Source organism: Talpa europaea, assembly GCF_964194135.1.
Source record: "Talpa europaea genome assembly, chromosome: 10".
NCBI lineage: Eukaryota > Metazoa > Chordata > Mammalia > Eulipotyphla > Talpidae > Talpa > Talpa europaea.
Window position 1 is genome coordinate 68,817,388 of NC_140077.1, and position 16,642 is coordinate 68,834,029.

At 43.7% G+C, this 16,642-nt stretch overlaps 1 protein-coding gene across 2 annotated transcripts; it reads left to right on the forward strand.

Annotated features, from left to right (window-relative positions):
- Positions 1-1,487: 1,487 nt before the first annotated feature.
- Positions 1,488-16,380, forward strand: ANGEL2 (angel homolog 2; the record flags this gene model as incomplete). 2 transcript variants are annotated; one of them, XM_084244458.1, is made up of 9 exons in its annotated part: positions 1,488-1,546; positions 3,163-3,494; positions 7,734-7,987; positions 8,634-8,703; positions 9,740-10,161; positions 11,285-11,411; positions 11,844-11,901; positions 14,501-14,664; positions 16,225-16,380. In XM_084244458.1, 9 exons carry the CDS (start codon positions 1,488-1,490, stop codon positions 16,374-16,376), a joined length of 1,638 nt encoding a protein of 545 aa, XP_084100584.1. In that variant the 3' UTR covers positions 16,377-16,380. The 2 variants fall into 2 exon arrangements, with proteins under 2 accessions (XP_084100584.1, XP_084100585.1); XM_084244459.1 differs by having other exon boundaries at positions 3,163-3,488.
- Between the last annotated feature and the right edge of the window lie 262 nt (positions 16,381-16,642).

A 16,642-nucleotide genomic window follows, 5' to 3' on the forward strand; every position in this document is an offset into this window, starting at 1 on the left:
TGAAATACACTGCTGAGGGGAGCAGTAGGCGGGTCAGGAGAGGTCTGCTGCACCATGTGGGTTGCTCCCTGGCCGGGATCAAACTCATGCTGCAGAGGCTGCGGTTAGCTTCATAGGTTGCGTCTTAACCCCTTGCGCCACCAGGGAGGCCCCGAGCTCAAGAAGTTTCACTCAGACTTGAGTTCTACTCCTATTGGCAATGAAATCAACATTACTGAATCAAAAACTATATTGAATAAAGTGTCTTTAAACAGTAACACGCATAAAACAGGTTATGTATCGCTGAGGGGACTATCCATGACCCTTAACTCTTGGGACTCTAACATGGTTCGGTATTAGCTAAATCAGTGTTGCTAAGTTTAGAGAACACATCTACCACAAATAAGGAGACTACATTTACACCAAGGGAAAGTGGGTTTTCACATGCATCTGATTTCCATGTGAAAAACCTTCCCTGAAATTATCCCTTACTTTCCTAAGAACAAGCCACCTGCCTGGCAGTGAACCCTTCTCTCCTCTCAGCGTGTGTTCCTCCCTTTTCTCTCTTTTACGTGTCTTGAAGGATTCTCCAGGGGCCCTGTGCTCAAATCATAGATACACGCATGTATTTAAAAGTGAACTCTGAAGGGGGGGTGGAAACAGGTGTTGCGGGTACTGGGAGGTGGGAAGCTTGAGCTAAGGGGGGGGGGGGGTAAAGTGAAAGGAGAGGCAAGGTAAAGAAAAGGAAAGCCGGGCTAAGTTTCTCACAGGCAGGAACTTTATTGCGCTCCAGGGCGAGGTTCTACGCGCCCCCCGCCCTCCCCTCAAACCCCCATCTCCCTACCCATTGTGGGGGAGAGATGTCCTTTTATAGGGTGAGGAAAGGTAGGGTGGGAAACCGGGTTTGCAGGGCAGGGGAAAGAAAGGTTTACAGGGCGGGAAAAGGTTTATTGTCTTTTTTTTTTTTTTTTTTCTATGTGGGCTTCCTCATTCCTGCCCCCTGCATCAACCTTTCTGTAAGTAGAAGTGTACTCTGTAGAAAATGTTCCCGCAAAACTAAGTGCAAATATATGCGGCAGGGCAGACATGGCTATTTCTTCTTCTCGGGCATCCACTCTTTGAGTCTCCAAAGATTATTATAAAAATACTGCCAAAGAATGTTTTTAGTCTTATTCCTAGAGCAATCGCACTGAACCCGCCGGCCTACAGGTGATTGTAGCCTTAAATTTCGTCTTTCCGTTGCTTTAGGGCAGAAGGCGGGAGAGGGAGAGGGTGTGCCCTCTTCCAACATGGCGGCCCGGGCTTCACCCGCTGCGCGCATGCTCTAGGACGGAAACCGAAGCGCCCAGTGAGGCCGTGGCGGACGCAGCGCCAGACGGCCCTGGGCGCTCCCAGCATGCCCTGCGATCGCCGGAGGGCCGACGTCTAGGAATGGGGACGCCGGGGGCCTGTGGACGCGTCGTCAGATGCGGGGTCCGCGCTTGATCCCGGCGCGCGCCGAGGGCACGATGGAAGCGTGGCGCTGTGTGAGGAGGGGCTACGGCCGCTGTGTGGTGGGGCGAGGCCGGTCAGTAGGGCTGGGCGGCGGGGAGCTCGGCGGGGAGGAGGGAGAGGAGGTGCAGGGGCGGACCGGCCCGCGGAGCCCGAGCCGTCGGAATAGGCGCGCCTCCTGGCCAGCTGGGCCGCGGAGCCCAGCACTTCCGGCCCGGCGGCGCGCTCGCCTTCCCGCCTGCGGCGGTGGTCTCCCAAACTTCTCTCGCCCGCGGTCCGCCCGGCCCCCTCACCGGGTACTTGAAATCGACCCCCTTTTCTGGCAAAGAGCGGTGGTGCGTGCGGGCCGGGTTAGCGTCGCCCGACGCCGCGTCAGCCAGCTGTGGGGCGGGAGGTCCTGGTGTTTGTATCCTAACGCGCGTAAAACGAACCCCGACATTGCGCCTGCAGAACGTTTGGTGGTGGACCCCTTGTGGGAAGTCCCCTTTGTGCCTCCTTGTTACGGGTTGGGTAAGTGATGAGAACGCAACCCTGGATGAGAGTTCAGACCAACATTCTTGAGCACCAGTCGGGGTGCCAAGCTTCGTGGGGAGGACCCCTAATTGACGTGAAAGAGAAAGCCTGGGCCTCGGAGGAGCTCATCCTCTTAACCGAAAAGAAATCTCCGCCAGCAGCTGCAGATACAGACAATCCGTCTTGGAGTACAAGCTCAGTATTTCAGTACAGGAGCTTATTAGGAAAACGAATGGAGCAGGCACCTAACTTCCTGGCGTTCACCCTTGCTACAAAACAGGGTAGAAGGCCCACGTCATGTCTTCACAAACTTACCATTAAGTTGAATTAAGAGAGCAATTTGAGAAGCATAAACTGCAAAAATATATAGCAAAAAAAAGTTCATGCCATTACAGTGAAAAGACCAGAGCATATAAAAGTTACTACATTTGAACAAAATTCCTTAGTGACTAAGAAATGCACCTTTAATGAATTCTGAAGAAAAGAAACCCTCCTCTGAATCCTAACATTTTGTCAGGAGAGTATAGTAAAAGAAGGTGATGTTTGAGCAACCTGATGACACTGCTTTGGAGAGACTGGATGGGTGAAAATGGTGCTGTTGGACTTGGATTGTTGGTGCATTCCGAGGAAGCAATCTCTGTCCTCTTTGGTTTCCCCCAAGGAACAACAAACTTAAAGAAGAGAAAAATATCCACCCAAAGTTTAGAGAAAGGTACTTAGTAAAATTGTGACAGGTATTTGTTCTTTTACCTACCTAGATGCTTGGAAATGCTGAGCTCGCATAAAAACCTATCCAGAAATAAATCCAAGCCAGAGTAGAGACTCTGTATTTAAGTATTGTGTCTGCTGTGGATTTTGTCCACGAATTTGTTGAGTGGTAGAAAGAGACTCTGAATACTAATTTGTTGACTGATTCATTTCTCCATGGACTCTTTGAAGCCTGGAGGAGTCTATCTTAATTAAGTGTTTAGAATGTTATTGATTTTGTTTAGGGAGAATATTGAGATATTGCTGTTAATAGTTAAATCACAGCTGCTCCCCTCACCCCCACATCCTTCACAGATTTCAAAGTCAGATTTTAAATATTATACATTCTCTTCCCTTGAGGAAACATTTAGATTTTATGTTCTATAGCAGAACAAAAAGTGGTGCCTCAAGGAGTGTATTTCTTTGTTTTAGATACCCCATGCTACCCCATCACCAGAGAAGTCTGGGCAGAGACTGGACAGCACCGTGGGAGACTCTGCAGAGGGGCTGCTGGAACAGACACCTTTCTAGCTGTCTGAGGTGGCCTGGACATTACTCTCAGGCCCCTTACCCGTATTTGAGTAGTAGGCATTTTTCACTGCACTGGAGGCCACCTTGTTTATTTGAGTCTAGAAGTCAGTTTCAGTGCTGGAACTGGAGACCGGACACCCTCAGCAGAACAGCCTTGAGTCATCTCTCTAGTCACGTCATGAACTCTGAGGGAGGTGAGCCTTCATCGAAACGAAGGAAACACCAAGGTAAAAGTGACGTTGATCTTGGTGCAGAAATAGACGCAAGCCATGGCTAATTAAAACTTTCATATCTAATCCTTAAGAAAATCTGTGGGTTTTACAGGCATTTGGTGTTTATTTTTAGCCAGTAGATTTCTGCTAGGAAAAAGGAAATTTTTCTTAAATGAAGTCTTTATCTTCAATTATGTGGTTTTGGAAGTAAAAATAGAAATGACTACACAGAGAATTAGATTAAGAAAGAATGCAGAATAGATTAAAGCATTAAGAATAACATTTAAATCCAGTGTTTTCCAAAGTTCCTTAGACTTCTTCGAAATTGGTACATATATTCTTGGATGTCCAGATTTATTTTTTTTTAAATTTCATGTTTTCATTTTTAGTGCTAACTTCTTTGTAAGACCAAAAAGACTCTCAAATAGAAACAGTCAAAAATGCAAGGATTTTCATACAGAATTCCTTATTAAACTTGCATTTCTCAAACTGGGGCCTATAGATAAGATCTCAAGTCTGTAGGAAGCTTTATCTTTTAATAAGGAGACCACACCTTATTTAGCTTTGAGAAACATTTTCTAGCTATGTTGATCATTTCCATTTTTGTCATCATCTTTTTACTCTAAACAAGTTCTTAGGCTTTCTCTGTGCTGCCAGTCCTGTACACGCCACCCACCACGATACCCCCAGCTCCCCAGGTGTCCATGTCTAAGTGGAGTTGAGATTGTCTTTCTTACTGGGCAGTGGTTTTCAGTGAAGATTATTCCTCCGAAGATACTGGAAAATAGGTTGTGCGAGTTAATGTGTAGGAAGCTGGCAAGTTTGGCGAAGGAAAACCTCAGAGCCAGTGTTGTCTCAGAGTCAGAGCTAGAAGGTTAGTTAGTGCTTGTTGAGGTCCTCTGGGTGCTCTTTTACCTGTAAGGACTCTGGTCTTCAGTTGTCTTCCAGGCAGCGTTTTTATTTTGTTTGTTTTTTAAAGATTTATTTATACTACAAGAACTGGGGTCCATGCCAGAGGTGCAGGGGGTGAGAGGACTCACCAGAGACAGAGTGGGGGCAGAACAGGCAGATGGACTGAAATGCACTGCTGAGGGGAACAACGGGGAGACAGGAGAGGTCTGCTGCGCCATGTCAGTCACCAACCTGGCTGGAGATCAAACTTGTGCTGCAGTGACTGCAGACAGCTTCATCGGCTGCGTCTTAACCCTTTGCACCACTAGGGAGGTCCCCAGGCAGCATTTTTAAACCACTGTTGAGCTATGTGTCTGAGTTACTGCACCGAGAACCTAGTAAGAAACAAATCTATTTGAATAGAACTTCTAAGCACTGAAGAATGGAAATCACCTTATACAGCACTTAAGCACACCTTATGCTTATGAACAGATATTTCTGTGGGTAAATAGTATATTTAGTGGCATTAAACTTTGTTTCCTGAAAACAATCCACATCTGTAATGGGGGCCTTAGATGCTCTCCTCCAAGTGTGCCTTGCTGGTCGGGTTAGCACCCCCTTCTGTCTAGGCTTTTTAGAACTGCTTGTTGTCAGAGCGGTGTGCCGAGGCGTGAGCCAGGCCTCTGCCAGGTATTATCATTCCTGCTTGAACATGTTGCCGACTTCTGGGTTTCCTAGTGTAAAATAGCATCTGCTCTGAACATTTGTGAGGCTACAAGGAGCTATGTCCAGGGGCCTGACACTGCTGACTCCATAGTAGGTACACAGAACACCGAGGTGCTATCTTCCCTTGAAGGGATGGGGAATTACATTTACCTGCTGATAAACTTGGACTGCAACCTGACTCTCTATATCCATTCTTCCTAGGTATGAGAATAAGGAAAAGGCTCTTCGTTAAGCCACTTCCAATATCTCACTAATACTTTTCAATCAAGAAACTGCATTGCTAATTTGCCTGTCATTTTCAAGTGATATTTGAAGGATTTGTGTCATACAATCATGACTTTTTAATTAGGCACCCTAAAAACTCGATCAGGTCTCTTGCTTAATTTCTTTGATTCATCTGTCTTCTCTGCTGTGATCACCTTGTTCCTCATGACATGGAAGGTATATAAGCTTTTGTGAATTTATGTTCTGACTGTATTAAAGCCAAAAGCTATCCCCTCTATCAGTAGTTTCCAAATCATCTTCCATGGAACCCTAGTGTTTGAGCCATTTCTGTATGTTCATTGAAAACAAAAGTGGTTGTCATAAAAGGCTTGTTTACCTCATCATCCCAGTCTAACCATACCAGGGCAGATGTGCTGATGGGCTGTCCATGCTCAAGAAGTGTGACAGCAGCCCTGTTAATCAGGTAGCCTGACGGTCTCAATTATTTAAAAAACTGGAATTGCAAAGAGAATTGATTTACAAATCCTTATTGCCGGAATATAAAATCACTAGTGCATTTGTGCATCTTTACGTATATACGTTTTGCAGGAAATTAAAGATGAAGTTTTTAGATCTTTGTCTTTGATGTTCTCACATGGTGGAGACTCTGGGGCAGTGCTGTGACTTTGACGGCTTACATCCCCTTGGCACGACTCAAGCCCTTTCCATCCTGTATGCATGTGAGCACTCAAGGGTTTGCAACAAAAACCACTGTAGACAGTCCCCAATTTATGAATGAACTGTGTTCTAGATCATTAGTTCTGTATTCCCATAGAATCTATTGCAAATTTCAAAGTAACTACTGAGCTAAAACAGCCTTAGTTCTGGGCCCCTGGGGGGTGGGATGGCCATATTCAGTGAAGGATAGGGAGGAAGTAGTTTCCTCCCTTTCTGGAGCATAGGGCAAGCTCTAGACTAAATTCTGCAGTCATTGGAGACTTTGGTTAGGGAGATGTTCTTTCTTCCTTCCACCTTTTTCTTTTCTCCTCAGGCCCCCTGCCTACCTCACTATCCATAAAAATCATCTTCCTTTTATACCTTTTGGCCATATTTTGTGTCCTCTCAGTACAGTAGATATCAGCATTCAGATCTTGAGGAACACAGTCTTGTTAAATTAATTCACCCCAGGGGGTAGTTTTACTTCATTAGCATTTTATAGGGTATGTTGCTATCCTGATTATAGTTATGTTGTCTATGTAGAAGATTTGGAAGAAATCTTCCACCCACTCAGAGAGCTCCTCTTGAAACTACTGGCAGATTCCTTTTAGTCTTCCTCTCACCCCCACCCCTGCTATACAGAATATTTTCCCTCAATTTAATTTTTAATTCATTGAATTTAGGTATCGTAATCCAGTGATGTGAAAGCCCTCAAGCAGGAAGAGAGAGGTGGTCCAGGCCAGGGCTGTGACTTCCTGTGTGATCTTGTTATTGTTGGAGTCTACTCCAAGTCTGTTTTTCCAAGTTTTTCTCACTTGTCATTTTGCCTTTCTTTTCAGCTCATAGATTCTCAAAACATTCCACCTTTCTTCCCAGGTGTCCATGGTTAGTGTCCTCTAACCGAGTGAGGGAGAGGTGAGGTCAAAGTGAATGTGTCCACATGGTAGTCATTTCTAAGTTGGGGACTGCCTGTCACTTAGACTCCCATGCTGTTTGTCTTTCCATCGCCTCCCCAGGGCACGTGATGTCTCTGCAGCCTGTGGTTGCCGCACACTGGCCTGTGTCAGGCAGCATCCAGCAGTTAACCACCTTTCTGTCCCTGTGGTGCTTCTAATTTTTGCTTTGGTGAACATCACACATGACTTTGTGCACATAACCGTGGTGTGCATTAAAAAGATGACTTTGCGTGTGTTCACATCAGTGTTTCACTAAGTGTACTTCCCTGTGTTGCCATCACACACCCTGCGTTCTTGTCTAAACCATAATTCGGAGGTAAGAGTTGTTTCTGGAACTTAATCATTTGATGATCTTAACCTTGCTAATAAGGAATAAAATTCCATGTCAAACCATCTTATTGAAGAGTCAGTTGTGACACACAGATGTGTCGTTATGGTTGTAAAGTTGCTAAGCGTCTGTGGCAGATCCACTTCTTAACCATAACCACCCCTGGAGTCTCAGTTTCCGAACACATACTCTCAGCCTCCAGAATGACTTGCCAGATCCACTGTTCGTACCTCTTGGTCAGTCAGTATCTCATTTTACTGCCTTTGTGATCAAATTGGTGATCCCCCACTAGCCCTTCGGGGCTACATTGCCATTTCCTTGGGGAGAACATCCTGTCCATTGCCATGAAAATTGTTTAAAGGCAAGAAAATTCTTCCAAACAGGAAAACGTGGTCTGATTTTCATTAATCCTTTCTATTGTGTAATGTATTTTAACAGGCATTATAAAACGGCATTGGGAATATATATGTAACCACAATAAAGAAAAAACGAATGTCCTAGAAGACATAAATGACTCGACATGTGAAGACACTGAGAACAAGTTTGACTTTTCAGTGATGTCCTATAATATACTTTCACAAGACTTATTGGAAGATAATTCTCACCTGTATAGACACTGCCGGCGGCCAGTACTTCACTGGAGTTTTAGGTTTCCCAATATTCTGAAAGAAATTAAACATTTTGATGCAGATGTAAGTGCAAAATATCTTCAAAATTCTTCACACAAGAAAAAGTTGGGTTAAATGGTTCTTTTGTGATGTACATGGTCTAATCCCTGTCATTTGTGGGATAAGGAGAAATGTTTAAATCAGTGATGGAATAGTTTTTAACAAGGTGTCAAGACTTCTGCCAATTCATTTGCCAATAGTGGTTGATAAATAATCTAACTTTCTAAAAATGATCCTAAAAGTAATAAGTATTGGTTGGTTTGTAACAGAGACAGCATAACACAGTGTCCAATAAATATATGTCCTTTGATTTGCAATTTAAAGAAATGATGTGAAAGTAAGTCTAGATGAAGGCATCAAAGAAATCACCTCTTATGAAAGGACTAGAAAGATCTCGTACTAATGAACATGTAAATTCAGGAAAAATATCCTGACGTGTAAATTTAAACTACTGCTTTTGGGAAATAGCAGTTTGGGACAGTAAGAGCATTTCATGAAGGACTGATCAAATTTGGAAAAATTAATTTGACAGATCTATAACAAGAAAAAAGATCGTAAGTCTGATTTCAGTTTTCATCAAGTTTTTAGAAGCCTGTTTGTAAAGATGGAAGCACCAGTGAGTTTCTTGTTTTCACCTTTGTTTTAATTCAAGGCATTTTTCTCTTCCAAGGTACTTTGCTTGCAAGAAGTTCAAGAAGATCATTATGGAACAGAGATCAGGCCGAGTTTGGAATCGTTGGGTACAGTGTAACTTATTTATTAGCCAATGAGACTTTGAGGATTTGTGGATTGTGAAAGCATAATTGCTATCAAAAATCTGTGGTGTATTTGATCCAGAAATCTTAATTTGAAAGAAGAGTTAATACCCATTTCAAAAGGTTAGGAAAAAGTTGACATATTTCAAATGGAAACTTGGGTTGGGACCTCATTTTCATGCAGAGGAAAGGCGAGTAAGGTTCTCTTAATAGCTTCCTTTCCAGGGGCTACCCCAGGTTCTGGGTCAGGGGCCTTCTCTTAGTTCATCTTTTAACACCAGTGTCCACAAGCACCTGACCATGGAAGCTAAAGACCTGTTTGATGAAGTGCACTTCTCGAAACAGGCCATCTGTTTGAGAAATGCCAGCTACTTTGCATTCATCGAGGGAGCAGATGTCCGCCTCGGGCCTGCTATGTGCCATGTGCTGCTCTGGGCAGTGGTGTGGCACTGAGCAACAACAATAAGAAGCACATTCTTAGCAGAAAGACTGCTAAGAAGTAAATCATGCAGTAGGAGAAAAGCAGGAAAGTGGGATTGGTCAGGTTTCAACTTGAAATAATCAGAGGGGGTAAAGGAACAATCCATGCCTAGAACATTCCAGACAGTGGGAAAGGCCTGGAGGCTGGTGTGTGTGGAATGGAGCAAGGTAGGGGAAGAGAGGCAAAAAGCTTAGAGATGTGGGGGGATTTGTCGCTTCTCTTATTGTTGTTTTTTGTTTGTTATGGTGTGGGGGAATATATTATTGGACCTGACTGTCTTAGGTGAGACTCCCTTTACGAGGCTGGAAATGAGAGTTATGCAGGTGGTACTGCAGGTAGCACATCGAAGACTGAAGTCTGCCCATCGGAGACCTGCCAGGCCCAGTCCCACACTTTTGATCCCAGCTCTTGCTCACCTTAGTAATATTCGGCATAAAACTCTTTGGTGAACGTTGCTCAGAACTGTTAAGAGAGCTGCATCTTGCTGTGTGGCATGTAAGGACAAAAGTCCCTCCTTTTAAGCTCATTTCTTTCTTTTAGGTTATCACTGTGAATACAAGATGCGGACGGGAAAGAAGCCAGATGGCTGTGCCATTTGCTTCAAACATTCTAAGTTTTCCCTCTTGTCCGTGAACCCAGTGGAGTTCTACCGCCCCGACGTGCCTCTCTTGGACAGAGACAATGTTGGCCTGGTGCTCCTCTTGCAGCCCAGAAGTGCCAGTGCTGCCCCTCCTGCCATCTGCGTGGCTAACACACACCTGCTGTATAACCCTCGGCGAGGCGATATTAAACTGACCCAGCTGGCGATGCTCCTGGCAGAGATGTCCAGCGTCGCCCGTCAGAAAGACGGTGGGCTCTGCCCCATTGTGATGTGCGGTGACTTTAATTCTGTTCCTGGTTCTCCGCTCTATAGTTTTATAAAGGAAGGAACATTAAATTATGAAGGACTGGCCATAGGGAAGGTAAGTGAGGGCTCCGTGGTGCCCGCCGCGGGCCAAGCCGCTGGGCCACGCTGCTATGAGCCCAACACGGTGGCTGTTCGGAACCTTGGTGACCATCCCCACACCAGATGCCATGAGGTCCACGACCACTCATAAGAACTTGTATTCCCTTGGCTGAGTTTCATCTTTTCCACCTACTCCTGGCAATATTCTGCTTGGAGAGGAATTAGCCAACAAAAAGTCCAAAATGGGGGAGGAGAAGTGCAACGAAAGCAATGACAGACACAAACACTTGAGGACTAAGGAGCTGCTCGCAGGCGCCAGATGCGGACGCCGGTGGGGCAGGGTAGCAGCAGAATAGCTGTTTGCTATTGACTGCATGTTTACCTTCACCTAATGAGATTTTAATTATGCAACTTGGTTTAATTTAGCCCGTATTTTTATTTTCACTGTGCTTTATTCTAGATCAGATCATTTGATCTCTACTACATTAAACCAAAATAAGCTCTCCACCACTGAGGTTTTTAAAGATTTTATTTTTATTTATGCATACAATACCTGGGTGTAGGCCAGAGGTGCGGGGGGTGAGGGCGGTGAGAGGATTCACCAGAGACACAGTGGGGAGCAGAACAGGCGGATTGACTGAAACAGTGCTGAGGGCAGCAGCAGGCAAGACAGGAGAAGTCTGCTGCGCCCTGTGGCTCAGCTCCCTGGCCAGGGATCAAACTCAGGCCACAGTGGCTGCCGTCAGCTTCATAGTGCTATGACTTAACTCTTGCGCCATCAGGGAGGCCCCTCCACCATTGAGTTTTGAGTGATCATTTAAAATTCAAGGTCTATCTCGCTTAATATTTTCTTTACTTGGGAACTATAATACAGACAGCAAAGAAGTAGGATGGACTATATTAGTCTAAAACTGGAGATCATTTAGATGTCCAAGTTAGAAACATGTCAAGATACTCATCTTCATGTCAATAGTAAGTGCTTTCTGAACTACATTTGAACATGATTTATAAACACAAATTATACAACAAATAAAGAGTAGTACTTGCCATTTGGATTCCCTTTTACTTAAGACATGAACTTTTCAGTACATAAACTATTTGATCTATTCACTTAAGATACCTGTTGAAATTTTGTTTAGGTATCTGGCCAGGAACAGTCTTCACGGGGACAAAGAATTTTATCTATTCCAATTTGGCCCCCAAACCTAGGTATCTCACAGAACTGTGTGTATGAGATACAGCAGGTTCCAGAAGTAGAAAAGACAGGTAAGTGTCTGCAGTACACTTTGGCAGTCTTTTTTATCATGGTGCTCCCTCTGAAGAAGTAAAACCACAATTTTAAAGGGTACCACCACAGGGATGAGTCTTCATATATAAAAATAGTTCGTATATAAAGTTGATATAAAAAATCTTCATAGATAAAAATTACCCCATTTTGTTTATCCTTTTGAAGTTGAACTTCCAAAAGTATGTTTGCATGAGTTCCTTGCATGTTGCTTTGGAAGTGTTTAGTTTTATTTTTGCAAATTCTGGAGAGGCTATCAACACATAGATTCCAGGATGAAAGATGTAACGGGGCATCTAAGTTCTGTGTGGCTTCTGTTCCCACACACTCATGCCTGGAGTCAGAAGACTGCTCTGAGGCAAACTAGAACAAAGCACGTTGTCATATTAATCTATTTCTCTTGGCCTGTGCAGACGGTGATCCAACACAGACACAGCTGGACAGACCTGAGGTCCTGGTGACAGCCGAAAAGTGAGTTCTGGAAAGAACCATACGCACTTGCTGACTAGTCAAGTAAAGAAAATCATTTCTCAGAAATCACCTGAATGAAAATGATTTTCCACGCGGATAAAGAGTGCTGACTCTAAGTCAGATGGACCCACATTCCATTCCCAAACTTCGGTGCTTTTTAACTGATTTTCAATAAGAATTTTACTAACTATCAGGGTCCATGTAATTAGAGGGTTAGATGAGACAGCGAGCAAAGGTCAGTGCCAGATTTAGTAGTGCCGCAGCAGCTCCTTGACAGGACAGAGCATGTCCACTTAGCCTCTGCAGTGTGTCCCCATTTTTTTTTTAAGATTTATTTTTACTTTTTTTTTAATTTTATTTTTTTAATCTTTTTTTTTAAGATTTTTATTTATTTATTTATTTATACAAGCACTGGGTACAGTCAGAAGCGCGGGAGGGTGAGAGAATTCACCAGAGCCAGAGCGGGGAGCAGAGCAGGCAGAAGGACTGAGGTACACTGCTGAGGGGAGCAGCGGGTGGCAGGAGAGGTCTGCGCGCCATGTGGGACCCTCCTCTGGTGGCCGGGGAGCAGCTGGGGATCGAACCGGTGCTGCAGAGGCTGCAGGCAGCTTCGCAACCCAGCGCTCAACCGCTGCGCCACAGGGGAGGCCCTATTTTTACTTTTTTATGCATACAAGACTGGGGTACAGGCCAGATGTGCAGGGGGTGAGAGGATTCACCAGAGGCAGAGTGGGAAGTAGAACAGGAGGATCTACTGAAATCTGCTGAGAGGAGTAGTGGGGAAACAGGAGAGGTCTGCTGCGCCATGTGGGTCACCTCCCTGGCCAGGGATCGAACTCAGGCTGCAGTGCTTGAGATAGCTTGCTAATACTGAGACTTTAACCCCTGCGCCACCGGGGAAGTCCTGTGTCCCCATTTTTTAAAGAAACTTAGCATCACAGAAAAATGTCAAATGTGAAGAGAGGACTTAACTACATTTGAAAACAATCTGTAGAATGATCCCAAAAGGAACACCCAGTAGAAAGGAGAATTTGTGCTTTTGAGCTACAGGAAGAGGTCCTGGCGGGAGGGACGTGAAAGAGTACGGACATTTTATGAATGAGAAGTGGCTAGTAGGACTGGTTGACTTTTGTTATAACATTTGAATGTAGGGGCCAAGTTAGAATCATCACTCATTCATTTTATCTGCTCTCATTCTCACTTCATTTTGATACCTTGTTTTTAGAAAACATCTCCCAAATAAGCTTGTGAGGAGAATGCAATTTTTTTCAAGTTTTAAAAAGTATTTGATAAATCATGTTAAAACTTTTCAAACATAATAAAAGTTCCCTGAATAGGATTAATAAAAAAGCTTGTGTGACTAATAAATTCTTACTATGAGTAATCTAAAATCTTTATAACAAAATGAGGTGTAAGAGGAGACACTTTTAAGTATCTATAAGTACGGTGTGTTTACATGCATGATTTATATCTGAGAACTACACAGTTGATAGCTCAGTTTGCAGGATACCTGCTTTACATTTAACAACACTGTGTCCTTAGACACAAAAAGCTGCTACAGCTTGGACGTGAGGACCCTGGCACTGACATGAGCTCCTGTTAAGCAGGGGCTACCTCTTGGCCTATGTATCCTCAGCTCCCAAGATAGCTTCTGGAACTTTGTCAATGTTTTGTAAATGTCCGTTGGATGAATTTTAAAAGTTTAAGTCTTATTTTCCTTTGTGACATAAGAGATTACTTGTTTTAAATAGAGGTAATGTTGGTTTGCCACACTGTATGTGATTCAGAGGTGTGGGACTCCAATCTTCAGATGTGTGTCTCCACACAGCCTCTCCACCTCTGACATAAAGATTCTCATGCTCGTGCTGGGTAATAAGTAATGGTCCATGGATCTGTGATGGGAGTAATGGTAAGACATTAAACAAAACTGTCTCACTTGTAATAAGAATAATAGAAGAAAAATACTACCTCTCCCAGTGAGTCTGACTGCCTCCAAATGGCAGTCCTGCAGGCCACTTTGATTTTAACAACAAAACCAAAAAAACTTAAGTTTTAAAATAGGTGTTCAGGGCCTCCCTGGTGGTGCAGGCGATTGAGCGCTGTGCTGTCAAGCTGTCCATGCCTCTGCAGTGTGGGTTTGATTCCCAGCTGACTAGGGAGATATCCACGTGGCATGGCAGACCTCTCCTGTCTCACCCACTGCTTCCCTCAGCAGTATATTCCAGTCAGTCTGCCTGTTCTACTCTATACTGTGTCTCTGGTGAATCTTCCCACCCTCCCACACCTCAGGCCTGTGCCCCGGTTCTTGTATGCATGAATAAATAAATCTTAAAAAAAAAAGTGTAATAAATAAGTAAATAAAAATAAAATACATGTTCACTGTAAGTGGGGGCTCTTAAATGGGGAATATTGAGCTGGCCGCAGTGTATCACAGCCTTGTTGATGGGGTTTGGCTCTCACTACGTGTGTGAAGAAATGCTGAATCACAACATGGTGTATTTAAACAAGCTTGCCAGGAAATGAAACAATGCTTTAAATAAGAGGACTTAAAAAATTCACGAGAAACTTGAATCCTAAACACTTTTTCTTTTTAATTCAGATTATCTTCAAATTTGCAGCACCACTTCAGCTTGTCATCTGTTTATTCACATTACTTTCCTGACACTGGAATTCCAGAAGTGACCACCTGTCATTCCCGAAGTGCCATAACTGTGGATTACATTTTCTACTCTGTTGAAAAAGAGGATGTTGCTGGGCAGCCAGGTGTGTGATCTTAAACTCTGCACGAGGACACAGGTCCTAAAGCCTCAAGGCTAGGGAGCTAACTAACATCTAGCTGAAGTCCCAGATTTAGAAATTAAGAAGGTTTTCAGATTGGTGTTATGCTTGACAGATGGGTGATATGTTTGAGTAAGTAGAGTGTGTCCCCCATGCTGGCCCAAACTCCAGTCAGACTCTGCCCTGCCAGTTCACCTACCATGGATCTTCCGTGTCCTCCCTGGGATAGTGTCTGAATGTACTGGGTCTGTGGTCCTGGCCCACAGCCTCCGGCTGCCTCAGGTGCAGCTGCCCTCACACTGCAGTTCTGTCACATTGACTCTGGAAAACTGGGTCTTCCTTAAAAGAAAAAGTCTGGGACTATGTCCAGAGAGCAGAGGTGCTAAGACACTTTTCCTTGTATGATTCAATGAAAAATCAGGTTTTAAATATTAAAGAATATAAAGTGGAAAAGGAAATGGATTTTAAAATAACCAGAAGTCAGTAAATACTTAGAAAATTTTGATAGTCCCAAGCATGGACAGCTGTGATGTCTCCAAATTTCCCTTCCCTTTCTCTCTCTCTCTCTCTCTCTCTCTCTCTCTCTCTCTCTCTCTCTCTCTCTCTCTCTCTCTCTCTCTTTTGTGCTACTTTTCTTCTTGTCTCTTCCCTTCTGTTTGTTTTCCCTTCCTACTGAGGTTACCCTCATCTGTAATCCTCAGGGATGACTTGCTTTTTCCCCACAAGTTCAGCACTACAAAATAGACTTCCAGGTTTGAATTTGTAGTGATTATGGTGGCTGTTGTGCTGGGAACATCCACTAGGTGGTAGTAGTGCATCATGATCCTAAATGTTAAAAGAGCGTGTTGTCCTATTGCATGGTACCAACGCTCTGCACCAAACTATACTAATTTAGTCTCTAGTCATGGTATAAACTTCCTCCTCATCTGTGGCGGGTCTTTCTGCTTTTATGCAACTTCAGGATGGTTGGTGGATGAATTTCATATATAGTTGTCAATATCAAATTACTTTTCAGCATTCTTATTTTTATTCTCTTCCTATAGTATATTGATATTTTTCTTTATAGACTTATAGAACTTGAAACAAAAAGAACCTGGGACTTCTCTGGTGGCCTCGGGGTTAGTCTCAGCACTATCACCCCTGCGGCCTAAGTTCGATCCCAAGCCAGGGAACTGACCCACAGCTCAGCAAACCTCTCCTATCTCCTGCTGCTCCCCTCAGCAGTGTATTTCAGTGGATCCACCTGTTCTGTTCACCACTCTTGTTTCTGGTGAATCCTCTCGTGCTCCCACCCCACTTCCCCACCCTCCATACCACTGGCTTACACCTCAGTTCTTTTATGCAAAAAAAATTAGGGGGAAAATTCTCAAACTGCTGTGTATTTCACATTTTAACTGTTATAGCTCAGTAAATCTTTAATTATATTCTAAAAATTTTCACATTAGCAATCTCAAGGGTCTCAAGGTCTGTATTATATATAGAAGAATATGTGTGATCTGAAATAACTGCCGACAGTTTCATGATGCATGTGCTGCTTTAATGCAGGTGCTGACGTGGCTGTGGTTGGTGGCTTGAAGCTTCTGGCTAGACTGTCCCTCCTCACAGAGCAAGACTTGTGGACCGTCAACGGGCTTCCGAATGAAAACAACTCTTCCGACCACCTACCTTTATTGGCTAAGTTCAGACTTGAGCTCTGACGCTTCTGTGATGACATACATACTTTTCAAAATGTTTTCTTTTTCAAAGAATAGGAAACTGTTTTTAAGAGTTTGCATGTTGCTTATTTTTGCGCTGTGGAGCCTCTGAAGAGGTATGTTAACCGGTTGAAACAGATCAGAAGAAGCAAGTTTACAACAGTTTTTTAATAATGAAAAAAATATTTTCCTGATGAGTGAGATCTAAATGTTCTTTATTGTAAAAGAATGTAAATATTTTTTATTCTTTATCTCAGTAAGATTGACAG